General features: G+C 31.0%; 1 protein-coding gene across 1 annotated transcript; it reads right to left on the reverse strand.

Annotated features, from left to right (window-relative positions):
• Positions 1–2609: 2609 nt before the first annotated feature.
• On the reverse strand, positions 2610–9403 carry LOC132803434 (uncharacterized). The gene is made up of 6 exons (XM_060816451.1): positions 8753–9403; positions 8587–8629; positions 7913–8328; positions 7586–7816; positions 6858–7265; positions 2610–2921 (listed from the first exon to the last, which is right to left on the reverse strand). Exons 1-6 carry the CDS (start codon positions 9401–9403, stop codon positions 2610–2612), a joined length of 2061 nt encoding a protein of 686 aa, XP_060672434.1.
• Positions 9404–17834: the final 8431 nt, after the last annotated feature.

Raw genomic sequence — 17834 nt, forward strand, 5'->3', positions numbered from 1 at the left:
AGTCTATAAAGTCGAAATATGATAAAAATTATACTTATAACACTTAAAAGAATTTATAATGGAAACATAAAAAATCTCTAAACATCATTAATAAATAATATCTAAAATACATTTCGAAAAATAAACTTAAAAAAAACTCTAACATCCAAAAGGTTTTTCAATCTAAATAATATAAAAATAAAAACAACTAAGCACCATTATCATATGTCAAATCCAACCACTTTGAAACTATGAAGTATCTGAAACCATAACAATAAATAATGAGTATAAAACTCAGTAAGTTATTGAGTTTTTCATAATTCTAAAATAAAAAAATACTTAAAATCATAACAAATAAATATCCAAAAATAATCTTTAACAATATAAACATGATTTTCATATAAACTCTAATTGTTAAGTACTTAGTAGGACTTTCCATAACATAATATTATCCATCGGCAATCCGAAATCCAAAATCCGAATAAATGCCTGTGTGAGGCATGTAACAAGTGGGGAAACATAAATTTTAAAAGCAAACACTCACACCCGAAGGTATGAGCCATACCCCTATTGTGATCATCAGTAGGTCCTCCCACATGAAACAATACGTCTAAACCCGAAAGTAAAGAACCATAAATCACTAGGAAATATCCGTACATGATTAATCTCAACATCCGAAAACATATCATAATATATCCATAAATGCCTACTAAATACTAACAACCAGAGCAAAAACACATATATCAATAATCCAATAATTTCTTTGTACAATACATATATATTTCATAAAATATAAACTTATAGAAAACATAATAAATCAATAACATAAGTACATATTTGCTATGGTTTCAATTTTTAAAAAGTCCAGTAACTTACCTTGATCAGCAAAGTCCACAAAAGATTAACAACTTATGAATAATACCAATAGTCTCTCATCAGTATAAAACAGAACCATCATATACCATAATTATCTTACGTATAAATCCCATAATCAAGCTCTTAAATTCAAACAAAATGAATAAGAGTTGATACCATAAGATCATCATAGCTTAAGCCCCAAATCTTCAAATCATAAACTTAGAACAAGATCAAATCACCACAAGCCGAATAAAACATATTAATCCATAAACAGTCTCTAAACAAGAATTAAATTCCTTATTTAAACGACATCATCTAAATATTAAAAATTATGAGGATATTGTACACATGAATAAGTGACTGTGATTAAAAAAATTTCATAAAATAATAATGAAAAACCATTCAAAACTCATTGAAAATTTAACAAAGAAATACTGAAACTATTAGATTTTCAAAAACCTTCATTCAATGCTCAAATTGTTTCTCTTTCATGAAATTTTGTATGCATTTGGAATTTTACAGATTAAAACTAGACACTTGCATATACTCATATAAAATTTTAAAAGCCAAACAAAGGTCGAAAACATGGTCAAATTAAATTTAGTAAGTAAATGACAGAAACTGAAAATCAGCATTTCACAGGGAGTCCGGTCTACATAAAAATTCATTAAAAATAAAATGCAACTCCAAAAGCAGTAATATTTTACAGTGTTTCAATATATATAATAATGATATATAAAAAATTATTAGGTCAAAAGAGATTGAAAACTATCTAAAATCGAATTTTATTCTTTACTAAATGGACCAGAAAAAAAATTCAGACAGCTGGCTATAGGTAAATTAGAAATCACCACGGCCAAAATATAACGGATTTGAAGCTAAAAATTTTTAAAATAATATTAGACATATATAGGATAAAGTATACAAATTTTCAGGCAAAATTAATTTCGTTTGGATCTGTTTTGAAATTTTTCCATACAAACCATATTACAATCGAATAGAAAAATCAGACAAAATGCATAAATTCATAATTTCGTAATAAATTGAAAACAGATCCAAATCACCCAAAATAAATTTCTAAAGATGCATAAACATGTGTATTTTCATCCATAAAAATTTTAATTCCAAAATAAACCTTTAAAAATTTTAAATAAATTCAAACAACCACTCTGTACAGATCCCAAATAAATTTCAGATTAGGGTTTCAACAACAACTCTTCAATTCAACCTTAATCAATACTTCTATAATCTGAAAAATTCTCAAATAATATCATATAACAGAAAAATATCAGAAAACCAACCTTGATCACTTGAAAGATTTAGGATCTTCCTTCCTATGCTCCAAAATTTCTTCAGAAATTTCAAAATCTCCAAAAATACTGTATCCCTAACAACCTTAATGGAAAACTAAAATCCTAAATTAAGATCAGGAGCCCTTAATATTAACCCTAATAGCTTTTAGGGCTAGAAGAAGAAAACTTACCCAATACTCTAACGGCACAAAGTTGAAAACAACGTAAAAGTAACACGTATTTTTTCTTCCTTTTTATAAAACCAAAAATAGAGTAAATATACTTTTTTTTTTCCAATTTCCTAATAAAATTGATATATACTTATGACCAAACCTATTAGGATAAAAACTCTATTTTTTTTTCTTTAAAAAAATAAAAAGTTATAAAACCTTTTTTTTTACTTTAAATATATATATATATTACTCGTACATTACAAATCCCCCCCTCTTAAAAGAATTTCATCCTCGAAATTGATTTACCTTAAATATCAAATAAATGGGGATACTTCTCGTGAATCTCGTCTTCACGTTCCCAAGTGGCTTCTTCTACTGTATGATTTCTCCATAGAACTTTTACCAAAGAAGTCTTCTTAGTGCGTTGTTCTTTTTCCTTTTGGTCTACGATTCGGAGTGGTAACTCTTCATATGTAAGATCTCTATTGAGTTGAAGATGCTCAAAACTAACCACAAGTGAAGGATCATGAACGTATTTGTGGAGCATGGATACATGGAAAACATTATGCACTCCAGATAATGCCAATGGTAAAGCAAGCCTATAAGCTAAATCACAACTCTATCCAGAATCTCAAGAGGTCCAACAAATCTCAGACTTAGCTTGCCCTTTTTCCCGAATCGCATCACCCCTTTCATAGGAGTAATCTTAAGAAACACCATATCCCCTATAGAAAACTCCAAATCTTTCCTTCGATTGTCCACATAACTCTTATATCGACTCTGAGCTGCCTTCATTCTCTCCTTTATCTTAACGATGACTTCGCTAGTATTTGAACAATCTCTGGCCCTAAAATCTTTCTTTCTCCAACATCATCCCAATGCACCGGGGACCTACACTTATGTCCATAAAGTGCCTCATATGGAGCCATTTTAATACTTGTGTGATAACTGTTATTATAAGCAAACTCTACCAAAGGTAGATGCTTATCCCAACTACCAGTAAAATCCATCACACATGCTTGAAGTGTCAGGACCCGTCCAAAATTCCTCACCGGAACCCTAGACAAGTCCTGATCCCAGGGAAACCCTACCGGACCTTCCAATGGAAAATCCGGCATAACCTCCCCTAAGGGTTGGACTTACCACAAATTTCCTGCACTGAAAACACACTTCTATATACATCCCCTTATTCCTCCCATATTACTACAATTTAATTCCACAAATTTGCAGCACTCCAAATAAATAACAGTAAATCAGTGCATAATTAATAACTAAATGTCCAATACAGTATACAGAGCATTATACAAATAAATGTGGAATTAATATAATGTCAGATAAAGAAGTAATACAAGATGGAGAGGAAAAAAAAGGAAAGAAATGCTTCTTGGGCTTTCGGCAATGAACTGAGACGTCGAGTTCTCCCCTGACAATCAACGCCTCCCAACCTGGACCTAAGAGAACGGAATTTAATATGAGATGCTAATCATCTCAATGAGTGACCCTAACTACTGTACAATTATAAAGCCACGATAATTATAGTACACTTGATTAATTAAGAATAAATAAATAATTAATTGGAAATAATAATTTTCCTCAAAACCCTCACCATTCACTCCGTTGGAAAGGTTCCTCTTTTAAAACATTTTCGCAAAACCCAATCTTTTATATCCCAAAAATCAAGGAAAACAATTAGTCAATAAATTTCGAATAAAATACAAGAATTTAAGGATCCAAATTTATAATGGAAATAAAGAATAAGACATCATTGGATACCATAAATAAAATCATAAATAATACTTATATTAAAGAAATTTCGCATAAGAACAAAAATAAATCCAATATATAAATTATAAAATTTATTGTTTAAATCAAGGAAATAACCAAAGGAATATTTTAAATCAATTTAAACATCTATATAAAACAATTGATAAAAAATATAATAGAATTTATTTTAAAATATTAATCGATTTAAATGATAAAATCAAGACAAATAACTCTTAAACATTAATGAGAATAGGTAATAAAATTACGATAACAATTCCATAAAATTTGTGTAAAACTTTAAATTTAAATAAATAATAAAAACAATAATTTATACAACATATACAATATACCATACGATGTACCAATCTGTAAACTGTGGGATACACCCACCTCACGACCCTCAATATATGAAAGGTGTCGTGGAAATAATAAATAACCGTCGGGATGTACCTAACCTCACGGTCCGTGGCAATAATAAACCGTTGGATGATACCAACCTCACGGCACCGTGGTAATAATAATAAACCGTCGGATAAACCCGACCTCACAGTCCGTGGTAATAATAGATAACCGTTGGATGAAACCAACCTTACGGCACCGTGATAAACCCAACGCGCGGTAATATAATGTAATATAATACTGATCCAAGGTATTGGCATTACATGGTACATCAATTTAAAATGACCGATACAGTATCCTACTGTATCATAATCATAATTTAATTGTCAAGTTCAACCGCTTGTTCAAATATTTCAAAATCTCAAAACATCATTTCATACGAAAACCAGAAATACCACAGTGAAATATATTCACCATAAACCAATTTTAAGCACATAAAATTATAAAATATTTGATCGTACTTAAAATTATATGATTTTCAATCTGGTTTCTCAAACCAAATAGTTTCCAAAATGATTTAAAATTTCAATTTAAATACCAAAATATTTAACTACTCCAAGTTCACTTATGAACCCATTAGAATATAAAACCATTTAATACATTGTCAAACCTTACGTAAAATGACAACTCATATTTAATAAGGCAAATATTTTTATATGCATAATCCAAACATTCAATCAAATGGTATATAAGCCAATTATTCGAACACATATATATTATATTATACCCCAAAACAATTTTTAAAACTAATAACCATAGCAATAATTAAAATAAATCAAACCACAATTTCTTTAAATTTCCAAATATATTCTTTTGGCACCAAAACATATATTAAAAAACATTATAAATTAGCAATACAATTTATCTGGAAATTCTCTTAATATCAAATACATAAAACATATTTATCAAATATTTAATTATGAGATATTTCAACAATGAAATTTGATAAAATTTACCAAAATCTGAAATTCCTTAGAACCAGCATATTTTATGATGCCCAAATATTTAATTCCGTTCAATTTTGGCATCAAAAATTCCAAATATAAATTTACTAAATATTCAACACATCAAACATATTTTCAAATAACCAATTAACACAAAATATATATATTTTAACATCCCAAAATAATTTTGAAGGTGGGTCACTCACCTCGAGCACGCAATTAATTCAAGATCCTCCATGGGATCAATTCCACGACGTACACATGCTCCTAGAACAACAATATTACACATCTTAAATAAATTAATATTTTATTCGGGTAAATAATACCTGGTACCCGAGGGCCTAACATAAACGTTGTCCAAAATTGACAAATTATAAATCTATGGAAAGCTTGTGAGATGAGGATCACATTACCGACCTCCATTGAGCTCAATTCAACCGGCGGTGGCCGGAATTTGGCTAGAAAGCTTCGGTCGATCTTGATCTCCTTGTATCTCGCAAATCGACTGGAGTTAAGTTAATTGGAGCTCAGAATCGGAATTAGAAGATCCAAATTAGTGAGAAAGGACCGGTTGCACGACCGGTGGCTGCCGGAAAACCGACAAACCAGCGACACACCGGCCGCGGGCGTTGGAGGCCGATCCCGGCGCGTCCGCTGGCCATTCAGTTGGAGATTTGGCCACCGGTGTCGCCCAGTTGCGGGCTTTCACGTCGGCCGGCGCGTGTGGTCATCCGGTGGCCGAAAACGGAGAAACGGTAAGGGCCCGAGAGGAAGAAAAGGAAAGGAAAGGAAGAAGAAGGAGGAAGAAGAAGAAGAACGAATTCAGGGGGGGCTGGGTCTTTTTCCCACGTGGGGGAAGGAAAAAGAAAAAGAAAAAGAAAATAAAATAAAATAATTAAATAATATTAAAAATAATATTATTATATAAAATAACAATAATAAAGTAATATGGTATTAAGCATGGTTGACATGTAGCATCTCATCATGGTGACACATGGTTACATTTATTAAGTCACACGTGGCACATTGTTACACGTTTAAAAATAATATTAAAATAATACGGTATTTTAAAATTTTGCAGGTCCATAACTTTTTAACGGTATGTCCAAACCAGGCGTGCCGCTAGTCTGTGGACTCGTATCGACGAGCATTTCACAACCATGTATGAGTCAAAGCTCATTTCCCCATAAATAAAAAGTCAACTCCGGCACCCTTGGACAATTTGGACCCCAATCTTGTTTTGCTCATATCTTTCAAGCTGTAGCTCTGTTTTCAACGTGCTACTAGTCTAAGAACGCGTGCCAACGTGTACTTCGTAATGGTACCTCAGTCAACATAGAATTCCATCCGAGTCAAAAAGTCAACTTTTGACCCCTTCAGTCAATGATCAACGGTCAACCTCGGCCAAAGTTGGAAAATTTCCATTGTACTTTGGGACGGGGTATTACATGAAGCATGTCTTCCAAGGTTCGTATGGTCCTCTCTAACTGTCCATCTGTCTGAGGGTGAAATGCAGTACTAAAATTAAACTTCGTACCCATAGCTTTATGTAAACTATTCCAGAAATTTGAAGTAAACCTCGGATCACAATAAGAAATAATCGATAAAGGGACTCCATGCAACCTCATGATCTCATTAACATACAACTGAGCATAGTGATCCATAGTGAACATGGTACGTATAGGCAGAAAATGCGCAAATGTGGTCAAACAATCCACAATGACCCATAGAGCATTACAACCCTTCAGTGTCTTCGGCGACCCAACAACAAAATCCATTGAAATTTTCTCCCACTTCCATTCAGGTACCATTAAAGGTTTTAGCAAACCAGATGGTCTTTGATGCTCAGCCTTAACCTGCTGACAAACCAAACATTGCTTGACATGGTGAGCAATTTCTCTTTTCATATTCACCCACCAAAAAGTCATCCGTAAATCATGGTACATTTTATTACTACTTGGATGAACTAAATATGGAGAATTATATGCTTCGCTGAGGATTTCTTGCTTCAAATCTTGATCATTGGGCACACACAATCTATCTCCAAAACATAGCCCTCCATCATCTGATATTTTAAACTCAGGCCTTTTTCCAATTCCTATTTCATATTTAATCTTAAGTAAAAAGGATCATCAAATTGTTTCCCTCTTATCCTCTCAATCAAAGTTGGTTTTACAGATAAAGCAGTTACAAATGCATGATCTCCATTCTTCACAACCACAATTTCTAAATCCTCCATATCCTTTAAAATCTGCTTTTGTGTAGTTAACAAAACTGCGGTAAAACCAATAGACTTCCTACTCAAAGCATTAGCCACCACATTAGCCTTACCAGGGTGATAATTAATCACACAATCGTAGTCCTTCATCAACTCCAACCAATGCCTTTGTCTCATATTCAACTTCTTCTGAGTGAAGAAATACTTAAGACTCTTATAATCTGTATAAATTTAACACTTTTCATAATACAGATAATGCCTCCAAATTTTAAGAGCAAAAACTACCACTGTTAATTCCAAATCATGGGTAGGATAATTTTTCTCATAATCCTTCAATTGTCTTGAAGCATAAGCAATGACTTTCCCATTCTGCATCAACACATGTCCTAGACCCTTATAAGAAGCATCACTATATATCACAAATCCACCAGAACCTGTTGGAATGGTCAAAACTGGAGCAGTGACCAAATATTGTTTGAGCTTTTCGAAACTCTTTTCACATTCATCCGTCCACTGATACTTAACATTCTTCATTGTTAATTGAGTCAACGGTGAAGCGATCTTAGAAAAATCTTGCACCAAATGACGATAGTCACCAGCCAATCCTAGAAAACTCCTTACTTCACCTACTGAAGTCGGTCGAGGCCAATTCATCACTACTTCTACTTTACTAAGATCAACAAAAATTCCTTCTTTGGATGCTACATGGCCAAGAAATGAAATTCAATCCAACCAAAATTCACATTTCTTGAATTTTTCATGCAATTGGTTGGTTCTTAACACCTCTAACACCTTCCTTAAATGATCTTTATGTTCCTTATGAGTCCTTGAATAAACTAATATGTCGTCAATAAACACAATAACGAATTTATCCAAGTAGTCTTTGAAAACTCGATTCATTAGATCCATAAAAGCTATAGGAGCATTAGTCAACCCGAATGGCATCACTAAAAACTTACAGTGACCATATCTTATTCTAAAGGCTGACTTTGGAATGTCTTCCTTTTTGATACATAATTGATTATACCCAAATCACAGGTCAATCTTTGAGAATACACAAGCTCCTTGTAGTTGGTCAAACAAGTCTTCAGTTCTTGGCAGTGGGTATTTATTCTTTATAGTTACCTTGTTGAGCTCCCGATAATCAATGAATAACCTCATAGTCCCATATTTCTTCTTAATGAATAACACTGGAGCTCCCCAAGGCGAAACACTTGGTCTAATGAACCATTTGTCCAATAAATCCTGCAATTGCTCCTTTAACTCCTTAAGCTCTGAAGGTGCCATTTGATAAGGTGCTTTAGATATTGGTCTTGTATCTGGTGCTAGATCACTCTTAAACTCTACCTCTCGTTCAGGTGGAATTCCAAGCATTTCATCTAGAAAAACATCATCAAACTCATTGACGATTTGTACATCAGATATTGTCAAGTTTTCCTTTGAAGTATCCACAACACTAGCCAAAAAACCTCCACAACCTTTCCTCAAACATCTTCGTGCTTGCAAAGCTGAAATTACTTGAGGGAAAGGATATAGTTTAACACCTACAAATTTAAACTCATCTTCGACTTCAGATTGAAACACAACCTCCTTCTCAAAACATTTCACACTAGCATGATAAGTTGCCAGCCAGTCCATGCCTAAAATTACATCAAAGTCTTGCATATCCAAGATTATCAAATTCGCAACTAGATCTCTACCGTCAATACTAACAATGCAAGACTTCAAAACTTGACTAGCACACAATATCTCCCCAGAAGGGGTAGCTACACACATCTCACAATCTAATTTCACAGGTTTCAAGTCAAGTTTACATGGAAAGCTATGAGATACAAAACAATATGTCGAGCCAGAATCCATCAATACAAAAGCTAAGTGTCCAGAAATAGGAATAGTACCTGCCACAGTAGAAGGTGAAGCCTATGGATCATGTCTAGTAAGCGCATAAATACGTCCCTGAGTGAGTTGGTCCCTTTTAACCTTTTGAGTTGCATTCGCAACGTTAGGGCAATTCTTGAAGAGATGTCCACGCTTTCCACACTTGAAACAAGCACCAGTCTTCCTATAGCATTCACTTGGGTGTTTATTTCCGCAAGTCTCACATGTAGGATATTCCATCCTTCCAAACTGTTCATTCTTTGCTTTCTTTAGGTCTCCTTTTCTCCCATCAGATCTCTGTTTGATGTTCTTATCCCAAGTCCTTTTTCGTGATGGGCTTCTACCTCGCTCTTTAGACTTAGCTTTCATAGACATCTCATCATCATTCTCTAATATCTGGGCTCTCTAAAGAACCTCACCATAGTTCGCAACCGCAGCACTGAAATTGGCCTTCTTAACCCATCCCTAAAGCCTCTCTCAAATTTCTGAACCTTTCTTTCATCAGTATCAACAAGATGAGGTGCATATCTGGAAAGTTCATCAAACTTCCTCTCATACTGGGCTAATGTCATCTTACCTTGCTTCAACTAAATGAATTCAGCAATCTTGTTGTCTCTCCATGTCTATGGAAAATATTTATCATAAAATAACTTTTTGAATCTAACCCAAGTGATTGGGTTCCTTTCCACATCCCAAGCTCTACTAATCATCTCCCACCAAAGGCTAGCATCTTGCTTCAACATGTAAATAGCACATGTGACCTTCTATGCGTCAGTGCACTCCATAAAATTGAAAATTTTCTCCATCTCTCTGATCCAATCTTCAGCTACCAATGGGTTAGTTGATCCTTCAAAAGATGACGGTTGCAACCTTCGAAATTGCTCAACAATAGTTGCATTGCCAGCACGAGGTTGTTGTTGAACTGCATTTGTCATTGCCTACATAAAGTTCTGAAACAAGGCCGTAAAATCATTTGCTTGAGGTGCCTATGCATTTCCTGGTGGTGGAGGTGCATTCTCTTGATTAACAGCCAGAACATTTCCAAGGTTGTTAATGTCTTTTCTACGAGGAGTCATACTACACAATAAAAATATATATATAGAAAGATAAGCATAAATTTCCTAAGATCACAAAATAAACCTTAGCTCTAATATAAAAACTGTCACACCCCAAGTATATATATTCAAAATGTAATAAAAGTCATACTTATAACACTTAAAAGAACTTATAATGTGGAACATAAAAAGTCTCCAAACATCATTAATAAATAATATCTAAAATATACCTCCAAAAAATGAACTAAAAATAAACTCCAACACCCAAAAGGTCTTTCAAGCCAACTAATATAAAAATAAAAACAACTAAACACCATTATCATATGCCAAATCCAGCTACTTTGAAACTATGGAGTACCTGAAACCATAACAATAAATAATGAGTATAAAACTCAGCAAGCTATTGGGTTTTTCATAATTATAAAATAAGAAAATACTTAAAATCATAACAAATAAATATCTAAAAATAATCTTTAAAAATATAAACATGATTTTCATATAAACTCTAATTCTTAAGTACTTAGTAGGACTTTCCATAACATAATATTACCCGTCGTTAATCCGAAATCCGAAATCCGAATAAACTCGTGTGTGAGGCATATAACAAGTGGGGAAACATAAATTTTAAAAACAAACACTCACACCTGAAGGTATGAGCCATACCCCTACCGTGATCATCAGTAGGTCCTCCCACATGAAACAATACGTCTAAACCCGAAGGTAAAGAACCATAAATCACTAGGAAATATCCTTACATGATTCATCTCAACACCCGAAAATATATCATAACATATCCATATATGCCTACTAAATACCAACAACCAGAGCAAAAACACATATATCAATAATCCAATAATTTCTTTGTACAATACATATATATTTCATAAAACATAGACTTATAGAAAACATAATAAATCAATAACATAAGTACATATTTGCTATGGTTTCAGTTTTTAAAAAATCCAGTAACGTACCTTGATAGTCCACAAAAAATTAACAACCTATGAATAATACCAATAGTCTCTCATCAATATAAAACAGAACCATCATATACCTTAATTATCTTACATATAAATCCCATAATCAAGCTCTTAAATTCAAACGAAATGAATAAGAGTTGATACCATAAGATCATCATAGCTTAAGCCCCAAATCTTGAAATCATAAGCTTAGAACAAGATCAAATCACCACAAGCCGAATAAAACCTATTAATCCATAAACAGTCGATAAACAAGAATTAAATTCCTTGTTCAAACGACATCATCTAAATCTTAAAAATTATGAGGGTACTGTACACATGCATAAGTGACTGTGATTAAAAGAATTTCATAAAATAATAATGAAAAACCATTCAAAACTCATTGAAAATTTAACAAAGAAATACTGAAACTACTAGATTTTCAAAAACCTTCATTCAATGCTCAAATTGTTTCTCTTTCATGAAATTTTGTATGCATTTGGAATTTTACAGATTAAAACTAGACACTTGCATATACTCATATAAAATTTTAAATGTCAAAAAAAGGCTGAAAACATGCTCAAATTAAATTTAATAACTAATTGACAGAAACTGAAATCAGCATTTTACAGGAAGTCCGGTCTACATAAAAATTCATTAAAAATAAAATACAACTCCAAAAGCAGTAATATTTTACAGTGTTTCACTATATATAATAATGATATAAAAAAATTATTAGGTCAAAAAAGATTGAAAACTATTTAAAATTGAATTTTATTCTTTACTAAATGGACCAGAAAATAAATTCAGACAGCTAGCTATAGGTAAATTAGAAAATCACCACGGCCAAAATATAATGGATTTGAAGCTAAAAATTTTTAAAATAATATTAGACATATATAGGATAAAGTATACAAATTTTCAGGCAAAAATAATTTTGTTTGGATCTCTTTTGAAATTTTTCCATACAAACCATATTACAGTAGAACAAAAAAACCAGACAGAATGTATAAATTCATAATTTTGTAATAAATTGAAAACAAATCTAAATCACCCCAAATAAATTTTTACAGATTCATAAACATGTCTATTTTCATCCATAAAAATTTTAATTCCAAAATAAACCCTTAAAAATTTTAAATAAATTCAAAAATCACTCTGTACAAATCCCAAATAAATTTCAGATTAGGGTTTCAACAACAACTCTTCAATTCAACCTTAATCAATACTTCTATAATCCAAAAACTTCTCAAATATTATCATATAACAGAAAAAGATCAAAAAACCAACCTTGATCACTTGAAAGATTTACGATCTTCCTTCCTATGCTCCAAAATTTGTTCAAAAATTTCAAAATCTTCAAAAATATTGTATCCCTAACATCCTTAATGGAAAACCAAAACCCTAAATTAAGATCAGGAGCCCTTAATATTAACCCTAATAGCTTTTAGGGCTAGAAGAAGAAGAAAAAAAAGAAGAAGTGTTACTTGATATTCTAGCGGTGCAAAGTTGAAAACAACGTAAAAGTAAAACGTATTTTTCCTTCTTTTTTATAAAACCAAAAATACAGTAAATACCCTTTTTTTTTTCAATTTCCTAATAAAATTGAATATACTTATGACCAAACCTATTAGGATAAAAACTCTATTTTTTTTCCTTAAAAAAATAAATAGTTATAAAATCTTTTTTTTTCTTTAAATATATATATATTACCCGTATATTACATCGGTAGCATTATTGCCATGCTAATAAAAAAAGTAATAATAAAATGGAATTTTTTTTTTTTTTGGTCGTTGATGAAAAAAAAAAAAAAAGATTGTTCAAAAATTTTGTGAAACTGATGTCCTAATTAATGATCAGGACTTGAAATATGAGACTAGATGCTTTCCCCTTCATCTCAAAGTAGAAGTGCCTTATGAAGGCATCTATTAGCACTTGGATAAGGTTTTGATAAGTTATTTTTATTTTTTTAACTTAGTTATTTTTATCATAATTGCAACAAAATTCCAATATAAAAGTAAGGGAGAAATTAAGATTTAAAAAATCGATATCGATAAAAATATTGAAGATTTAAAATATGAAAATACCCATGAGATATTAAAATTTATTAAATATTAATAAAAACTCATAAAAATGATAAAAATTTATGAAAATTATATTTTAAAAATAAAAATTTTTATTAAACCTTTAGTATTAATTTATTTAATTAATTAACTATTAAATTGACGTTAAAAATTACAAAACTATTAAATAAATTTTACACTTCTCTTAATTGATTAATGTATAGTAAGCATTAATATATTATTATCAATAAAAAAATATACAATAATAACAAATATAATATTATCAATAAAAAATTTAAATGCATGGAAATTATGAAAATTTTTAATAGTATACAAAAATAGAAATTTTTAGGATTTTTATGAAAATTATAAAAAATTTGAAGTAAATATTTAATGAAAATTTTGATAGAAATTTTATAAAAATATCAAAAATTTCTAAAATTTCAACCATTTTTTTTATAAAACAATTTTTTTTTCCTTTTTACTTTTTTAAAATACAAAAATTTTGACAAAATTCTTTTTTTTTTTTTTTTTTTTTATTCCATTGTCGAGACAGTGGGAACGGAGTATCCAAAAAGTATTAGTGTAACGACCGTATTTCTGGAACCATCCTCACTTGTCAGGTTTGGATAATTATGTTTGTTCATGATGAGTGGCAATTATGTTTTCAGTTTTATTAGTCTTTCACAGCTAAGACTAATCTTCAAATCATCAGACAGAAATCTATTTTCTAATTATATTCACCAAAAAAGATCTGTTTTCCAATTATCAATTTTGTGGTGACATGGAGTTAGACAATCTTGGCTTGTTTGGTATGTTGAAATGTATTAACTCGTATTCTATACTCCATTATTATGTATTATATCAGTTGTGTTCAATTAGTTTGTATTATATAAATATCGTAATATTATATAGTATTTGGTGAAAAATAGTATTATATTATAACTTTTGTAAAAATCATTATATTTATTCAAATAAAATGATTTATTTTTACAAAATTTGGTATTAATAATTATATTACCCAAAATAAACAAAATTAATTATTATTATTATTCATATATTTTTTTATAAATTTAAAATAGATAAATTTATTTTTTATTATTACTCATATAATTTAAAGAAATTAATTACATTGTTCATAATATATTTAATAGAGTTTTGATTATTATTCATGAAAATAGTTACATTATCAAAAGCAATATATGTATTAAAAGAATTAAGAAAATATTTTAACAGTAAAAAGTAAAAAAATTAATAATATTGAATTTTCTATTATAACTAATAAAAATAAAATTGTCATTATTTTTTTAATATTATAATCAATTTTCTTTAATAATTACATTATCTTTAATATATTAATTTTAATAATAATAATATCTAAAATTATATAATATTAAAATTAAGAAAATTGTGCAGGCTCTTTTTTTTTTTTTTCCTGTTTATCAAGAAGTTTAGTACAGCATTAATTAAGAAGAATGATTTTTTTTTTTTTAAATTTTAATAACAAAATGCAAGAGTTGTGTACAAGAGCTGTGTAAGTGGTGCAAGTAGACCTGGCAATTTGGATCATGACACGGCGACACGACTCGAAAACGACACGGAATAAATGGGTTTGGGTTTATTATAAATGGGTTCGGGTCATAATCGGGTCAACCCGTTTAACACGATTATTAATCGTGTCATTTTCGGGTTGACCTGTTTAACTCGAAATTGACCCGTTACGACCCATTTATTAAACGTGTCAATTTCAACCCGACACGATTATATACCTATTACAACCCTTTTAAATTAACATTTTATCACTAATATAATATTTAATAACTAAAAAATATTATAAATTAAAAATTTTATAAAAATAATTTTCTATTACTAATTTTTTAAAAACAAAAAATACATCTTTAATAAAACAAAAACATAAAAATAAAATAAAATAAAATAAAATTTCGGGTTAATAGGTTAATTTTCGGGTTAACGGGTTAATAGGTTAGTTTTCGGGTTAATAGGTCAATTTCAGGTTAACGGGTTAATAGGTTAGTTTTCGGGTTAATAGGTCAATTTCAGGTTAACGGGTTAATAGGTCAACACGACCCGTTAAAATAATCGTGTTAAACGGGTCGTGTCGTGTTGACCTGTTTATAAACAGGTCGGGTTAGTGTTTTAGGTACCTGACACGATTAATAAATGGATCGTGTTCGGGTTAGGTATTTTTGACACGATTATTAAACGGGTTGACACGAATACGACCCACCAACCCGAATTGCCAGGTATAGGTGCAAGCGAGTGGCAGAGATGGAGTAGAAATGATTATGATTGGGAGGCAAAGTGTAATAAATTCCAAAAATTGGAGGGCATTGTCATAAATAAGCAAAAAATTAATAAATAAATAAATAGAATAGTTCAATACATCGATAACCCAACCGCCTTGTGGGATTAAAAAATACTGGCCAGACGGTATTAAGTGGCAGGATCAACTTTTTTTTGTGCGCCTAGATAAACGTGTGATTACTTCCAAACGTTGTGTGGTACGGAATGTATAAAATATTGCCCATTTTGTATGTGCTACCAAACATACCCATAGTCTTTTTTATGATTGTGAAGGGACTAAAAGTACGGTGCAGTTATAACTCTGTTTCAGGTGAATTTGTATATCAGAACCATGGTTTGCACTTTTTCTTTTTTCGAGAAAAATAATCTGATGAAGAACTCCATAACATTCTGATTAATGAACAGAAACCAATTTACTTTGCTTTCTCTGTTCGTAAAAATAATACTATCGACATATTAATCCTTGAATTAGAGATCCAGCAGGAGTTCAATCTGATTGTGTTGCTCGCTCGAAGAAAATACTTTATATAGAAATGTTCAATCTCTTTAAGTTTGGGTTTTGTTTTCTGTTATTGTTTTATTACAAATCTTAAAAATAAGTATGCAATTTACCTTGGCACAAATGTTATGCAATAAGGCATGTTTGGTTAAGTAACTCAAAAACTATTTTCGAAATTTAGGCCTAGAAATGTCAACGGTGTGAGGTGGGGTTGATTTTTAAAATTCTATCTCTGTCTCAATGGAAAATTTTCTATCCCGTCCTCGTGATTTTTTCCGTTTTTTTACAGACAAGGCGGGGATGAGGATTCCCCAATCAGAGATAGACAGAGCTGTTTTTTCTGCTTTTTTTTTTTTTAATCATTCATATAATTTTTTTTTGAAAAATTTATACAATTTTTTTATAAATAAAATAACCAAAATATAACAAAAATACAATAAAATATATCGATGTCAACTGTTAAAGTTGAGGGATTAGTATTGGAGCTTATAAAAAAAAAAAATTGATGTTTTACATAAATTAAACTAAAAAAATAAATTAAAAAAATAAATAAATATATATACCGGAGCAGGGTGTTTATTCCCCGTCCCTGGTTCGTCCCGAATCCGTCCTGTAATCCCAATTTTTAGAAAAAAAAAATTATCCCATTAGAAATGGTACACCGGCAAATCAGATCATACAGGACAAATTGCCATTTCTATTTAGGCTCCCTTTCCTTAAAAATATTCACTTACTTTTGTAATAATAATAATAAAGCTAGCCTGGAAGCCATTTTGGCTCTATGCTATTGTCATCAATATCGATTATTTTCGGAGAAAAACTGGTCAGAAAGACAATGTTATGGTCTTTTTTAACTATTATTCTTATTCGTTTACTCTTCTTTAAAATGATTCCCATTCATATTTTAAGTGTACAGAAACAATACCCTTTTTTTTCTAGTTACCTTTCTTCTCTTTCAAAAATTCATTTTTTCTTCCCGAACATCATCTTTCTGATAATCTTCATCCATGGCCAATCAATATCTTTCTGTGCTGAGACCAAAAATACCATAACTGCGGCAGACTCATTGAATGTGGAACCATCCGGGATATTGGTTATCCCCTTTGGGGATTGGGACACTCTCGACCAGATTACTGTGGCCATCCAAAGTTCCAGCTGAACTGCATAAATCGTGTCCTTTACATCACAATCTCTTCCCAGGATTACCGAGTCCTTGATATCGACGTCCTCAAACATGAGCTCAAGCTCGTCAGGAAGGATTACCGGAACAATGTTTGTCCCCAACAGAGCTCCATAACACCACCTTGGATGACATGGTCAGCTTCTTCAATTATACTTCGGATACCGAAGATATGACACTGTTGTATGAGTGCAAAGTCAAAATCGGCAGGCTTAGCTTCTTCAATTGCAGCATATCTGGAAGACAGA

This window comes from Ziziphus jujuba, chromosome 4 (assembly GCF_031755915.1).
Source record: "Ziziphus jujuba cultivar Dongzao chromosome 4, ASM3175591v1".
Classification (NCBI taxonomy): Eukaryota; Viridiplantae; Streptophyta; class Magnoliopsida; order Rosales; family Rhamnaceae; genus Ziziphus; species Ziziphus jujuba.